Source organism: Cydia amplana, chromosome 4 (assembly GCF_948474715.1).
Source record: "Cydia amplana chromosome 4, ilCydAmpl1.1, whole genome shotgun sequence".
Taxonomy (NCBI): domain Eukaryota; kingdom Metazoa; phylum Arthropoda; class Insecta; order Lepidoptera; family Tortricidae; genus Cydia; species Cydia amplana.
In genome coordinates, this window is record NC_086072.1 from 11,928,893 (window position 1) to 11,934,892 (window position 6,000).

At 36.0% G+C, this 6,000-nt stretch overlaps 1 protein-coding gene across 1 annotated transcript in view; it reads right to left on the bottom strand.

Moving 5' to 3' along the window:
* The window catches only part of LOC134647248 (RING-box protein 2), a 73,796-nt gene extending 68,737 nt beyond the window's left edge, over window positions 1-5,059 (bottom strand). Inside the window, exon 1 of the mRNA XM_063501520.1 lies at window positions 4,826-5,059. Coding sequence (XP_063357590.1) covers window positions 4,826-4,988 — 163 coding nt within the window. The 5' untranslated portion in view covers window positions 4,989-5,059. The remainder of the gene's footprint in view (window positions 1-4,825) is intronic.
* Window positions 5,060-6,000: the final 941 nt, after the last annotated feature.

Sequence of the window (6,000 nt, forward strand, 5' to 3'; positions counted from 1 at the left end):
AACAATTACCAGAGTAGATTAAATATAAACCTATTGAATACATAATTAATTATTATTCGAGAATAATCTTTTTATATATTGAGTTCACACGACTCGCCATCATGACGTTGTAGGCCGTCATGTCTACCAAGTCATGACGACGACACGTTGGTAGGTACACTGTAAAAGTTGTCTGTATAAAGTGTAAAAAAAATTGTGCCTCGAATTTGGCAGGTAAATTAGATGTTGCTGTACAACCCCATAGGTACAATATTATACTAGTATTTTTCAAACAACTTGGGTACGGTGACAGCTGAAACGCTAAATATGTATTAAGATGACAGCTGTCACCGTACCCAAGCTATGTGAATAATACTTATAGGAACTCTGGTAGTAAAAAGTTAACGTTTGACAAATTAGCTACCACAAAACATCTAGGCAGCCCATCTGCAATCAGTAACTAATTTTCAGCACAAGGCTTGTAATTGTAACAAAATTGAAAACTCCATTTATTCCTTTTTTTAATCTTGAACAAAAAGGAAACTTAAAGAGTTATCAGTGCTCAATAGTTGTAATGATTGGCCAGAAAAAAGAAGGGTCATAAAGAAGTGCTGGGGGCCTAGCGGTAAGAGCGTGCGACTTCCAATCCGAATCTGGAGGTCGCGGGTTCTAACCCCCGGCATAGAGAAAAAAATACATAGATTGCTCACTCCATACATCAGTTTTAGTACCAAAAAGACTATTAGCATCTAGCATCGAGTAGTGGAACTATCAGTATTGCTACTTGACAATAGATGTAGCACCGACCGGAAAGTCTTATGCTGTTGAGATAAGACTTTCCGGTTGGTGCTACATCTATTGTCAAGTAGCAGTACTGATAGTTCCGCTACTCGATGCTAGATGTAGACACTGAAATTAATAGTCTAACTGATGTATGGAGTGAGCACTCTTGTCTTATTATATTTCTCTATGACCCCGGCTCCTATCAATGAGTTTTTCAGAACGAGGTATCATATTTCGATATTTATTTACCAGTCGCTTTTCGGCCAGGTGCTACCGCAGATGGGAAGATGACATAAGAGCTATCACTGGACCAACATGGACATGGACAAGAAGAGCAACCAACAGAGAAAAATGGAAGATCTTAGGGGAGGCCTATGCCGGGAGGCAAGTCAACCGATGTCAACTGTAATATAATATATCAAATGAAATTTAATGCTATAATTTTTAAATATTTTAAATCTGAATTTGACATAACCTGGAACCTTTGACACAAAAATTGTAAATCCTAGGTCGAAATAAATGGCTATTTTATTTTATTTTATTATTTTATTTATTTCGGTGAAGGAAAACATCGTGAGGAAACCGGACTGATCCCAATAAGGCCTATAGTTTACCCTTGTTCCGCTTTTCCCATGTCTCGCCCGGGAATCAAACTGACTAAAAATTCCAAAACATAAACACTGCCTATTTTATTCTGCTAGTTGATAGTCCATACAGTTAAATCTTTAAATGTAGTTATGTTTCTTTTTAAAAATAAAATAATGTTTGCTTTAAGTAAAATGAGCTAACTTAAGGTTTTAAGGCACTTTACCAGGGCCCATTGATTTTTTCCACCTTGTATATCTCCATAACGTCTTTTTACTATGTACTTAATATGAAAGATCAAGTAAATCAATTAAGTGGGTTAGTACCTGAATGGTAAATTTATAAGTAAGTAATAAATAGTTCAATAGAAGCCAAATTGTTTTAATATTTTGTTTAAATCCATTTAATATTTTGTTTAAAGCCACTCTGGTTCAGTGTCCAATCCATCTTTCACTTGGTTCTTCTAAGAGAGATACAGACAGGGCCGGATCTAGGGTAGAGCGAGTGGAGCGGCCGCTCTAGGCGCCGGATGGCAAGGGGGGCGCCAAAATGGCAAATAAAAAAAAAGTTTCGCAAGGGGGGGCGGGGGGAAATACGCTTGAAAATTCAACGAAGGGCGCCAAAACCCGATTTCGCTCTGCCCTGATCAAGGGCTCGGGACGGCACTGGATACAGATATTAGTATTTTAGCTTTCGGTGCCTGATATAAGCAGTTGAATTCTTTACCATTGCAAAGAGTGTCCTACAATAAAGCAGTTTTGTTTCTGAACATTCCTGTTATCTGTAAATTTATTTAATAAATAAAAACCTAAATCCAAGATGTAAGGATAGTATGTGAATGGTGATGCGGATATTGCGGATAGTGACAATATTCAAGATCAGGGGTCACCAATTAGCTTCTTCAGGGGTCCATATGACCATCGCGGTCCCTTTCTAATTGAGTTTCTTAAATAAGTGAAAAAATAATATAGGTAAGCGGTCCGCCATTTGGTGACCCCTGTTCGAGGTATTTGAAAGTCTGTTTTAAAATTTGAATGACATTGGTATGCGGAAAACTGTTCCATGTCAATCATAAAGGCTTAGATCATTGATACTTTCTAAAAATGCATATTATAGAAGAGTCGCTGAAGATAGGAAGGCGTGGCACGAGCTTGTGAAGGCCCTTTGCACCTCTGGGGTGCCATAGGACAACAACAATCATGAAACATTTAAGTGAAAATTAGATAAAGCTATGTGCTTTTATATGTTTAATGAAAAATACTGCACGCTAATTATAACTTTTCTCTAGTGATGGACAGTATGGATGGGGTCATATCTTTTAAAACACACGGAAATTAATGAAATGTTAAACTGAAGCAGCTCTATGACTAGAGTTACTTAATGGTAAAATGTTGCTAGTGTTTAAAAACCAGTGTTGCCAGAGCGCTTCCAGCTTATGTACGGTCGTACGTCAAAAAAAGTACGATTTTGATAAAAAAAGTACGGTTTTTTTATTATACTTGGTCAACCAGATCTTGACAGTAGAAAAAGGCGGCAAATTTGAAAAATGTAGGCGCGAAGGGATATCGTCTCATAGAAAATTTAAATTTCGCGCCTTTTTTACTGACAAGATTTGGTTGACCAGCTATAGTAAAATTTTCTTACAGAAACAATATTTATATGTGGGTGGGGGGTATGGTGGGTGGATGAGTATAATTTTCCTGATTGTTACTGACTGACAAATTGTTTTGACCCACTATAAGTGTAGTGTACCCGTCACAGTTAACAAATTTTGTTTGCATTGATATAGGTATATGAATATACATGAAGGTACATTTCCGTCAGTTGAAAAAAGCGGCAAGTCTAAAAAAAACTGGTGCGAAGGGTTATGGTCCAATAGAAAACTTAAATTTCGCGCCATTTTATACTGACTAAGTTGTTTGATCGGCTATAAATGGCTGGCTGAATTTTGACTACCTGAGTTTTGTAATCTGGATAATAATACTGATTTAAACTTTCACGATTTTTACACATTATATTTATTTTAGTCTTCTCCGAGACCACGGGGACAACGCCGTCCTCGAAACGTCGGAGGTAAATCTTAAAACTTAGATACGCGATTAAGTCCCGCTGGATAATAATGCCAAATAAAACGAAAATATCTGGGTGACCGAGCTTCGCTCGGAAAACATACAAAAACTCGAAAATGCGCGTTTTCCCAGAGATAAGACCTAGCTAGATCGATTTTTCGCCCCCAAAAACCCCCGTATAGCAAATTTCATCGAAATCGTTAGAGCCGTTTTCGAGATCCCCGAAATATATATATATATATATATATATATATAAATAAACAAGAATTGCTCGTTTAAATAAAACGAAATAGTAGGATTTATGGACATGACATGACTTAGCAGCCGACAGCCCGAGAACAAATTCTTTATCATTTTTTAACTTCTTTAAGCGTTTTTATTATTCTTTGAGCAACTGCATTAGAAGCAATCACAAAGCAATATTAATAATCTTACACATAAATTATTTAATGTAGTTTTATGGATAATTGCCAATAACCTATCAGGGTGCCACGTCATCTTTTTCCATTGTAACATCTATTCTATTGTACCATGGTTTGCAATAAACGATACTATGTATTAGCAAAGCACAGGTAAGAAAGACACAACTGCCGACTGCAACTAAAGAAACGTGTATTTTCTATAGTACGTATAGTACATGGTCCTTTTTTATGGTGGCTATTGTTGTCAGATTATACTTGGTCAACCAGATCTTGTCAGTAGAAAAAGGCGGCAAATTTGAAAAATTGATATTGATATTGATATTGATATTTATTGAAAACAAATTTTACAGCATTACAGCTAACACCAATGCACTGTAAAATTAAGTATTAAAATTAAGTAAGTAATAATAAAGCGATTAATAAGCTACCTATTGCATGTTTAATTCGCAAAAACGTAAAATATCTTTAAAAAGTTTACGACTTTGGTCGGTAAACAAGTCGCAGTCAGGTGCAAAAGATAAAAGATTATTAAGGAGTGTCCGGGAACGGACAATTGGAGAGTACTGGTGTGCAGTCGTGTGAAATGTACCTTCATGTATATTCATATACCTATATCAAAATGTAGGCGCGAAGGGATATCGTCCCATAGAAAATTTGAATTTCGCGCCTTTTTTTACTGACAAGATTTGGTTGACCAGCTATAGATATTTTGCCCTGAACAAACCATCCTGAACCAATATAACGAAAAAAAAAGTTGATAAACGATCGTACATCAAAAGGTACGGTTTTAGTACGATGTACGCTGCGTACAAAAAAGGTACGCAAGGTCCAAAAATAGTACGTAAAACCGTACTAAAAGGTACGATCTGGCAACACTGTTAAAAACTCATGTTTTTATACTTATTTTACAGGATTTGTTTACGTCTCATTATTGGTGCCACGTCCTATATGTTAGCTAGTTTAGAGAAACAATAATACATTACTAACCCATAACTTGGACGCGGCAAATCGCGCAGGTATCACATTCGACGTCCCAGCTCCACATAGCCACCGCGTTCCATTTCTTCAACGTGAACATTTTATCCGACTTCTGACCATCGTTATCGCCTCGGTCTAGACCGTCACAATCTTCTCCAGACATATTCGACATTCTTAGAATATGCAAAAACAAAGTACAGCTCACAAAACTTTACAGAAACCTTTGAAATGTATGTATTGTTGTTTTCGACAGCTGACATACAATGCGTGTACGAAGTTAACTATTTACAAAGCGTTATGGTTTACAGACCACTATTCTTTATAATGATTTTCATGCAAAACAAAAAAATATATTTGCTGGTACTTATATTATTAAGATAATTTTATATTGCATTTGTTTAGCTACAATTATTATTTATATATTAAACTTGATCAATACAATTTTCACTCAAATAGATTAAATAGCAAACTTTGTAAACACAAATCTTCGTAGTGCCAATATGTGTTTATAGATGGCTCTGATATCAAAGTTTGTTTTAATGTCTTAAAAACGGTCGAGATGGCGCTCGTGTCTTATAAATAAATTGGTCTATGAAATAAAAGTTCTACGCAGGTAATTTAAAGGTATAAGATTCTAATCAAATGTATACCTTTTGTTCATTAAAGAAATAATACAATACAAAGAATCCAAAGTATTAACCTCCCTAAAACACCGCATGTCTACGTATTGTATAGGTACTTACCTAGTTATAAAAATCGTTGTGGGTGGCGTTATTTATTTAGGTACTATTTTTGTCTTTTAGCTTCCTGCACGGAGTTATTGATAGTTAAGGACTTTAAAGTAATTGTGCTAATAATGTGACAACTGATATAGATGGCGCTGTACAAGGTTTACCCTACTGCTAATTTACAAAGTTACTTGCCTGTTACTTAACTTGGACATGCCTGATGCCTCCTATCATCAACATAGGCACAAAAGTATAATGAAATTAAGTATAATAAAAGCATTTTAGGTATAGAATTAGAAGCAAGAAGCAAAGCAAGCGAGGCCAGAAGGGTCGCTAAGCATAGTAAGGAAGGCGCGGCGCGAGCTTGTGAAGGTCCTTCTATTGTTATAGCGGCAATAGAAATACATCAGCTGTGAAAATTTCTTCTATCGCCGTTCATGAGATACAGCCTGGTGG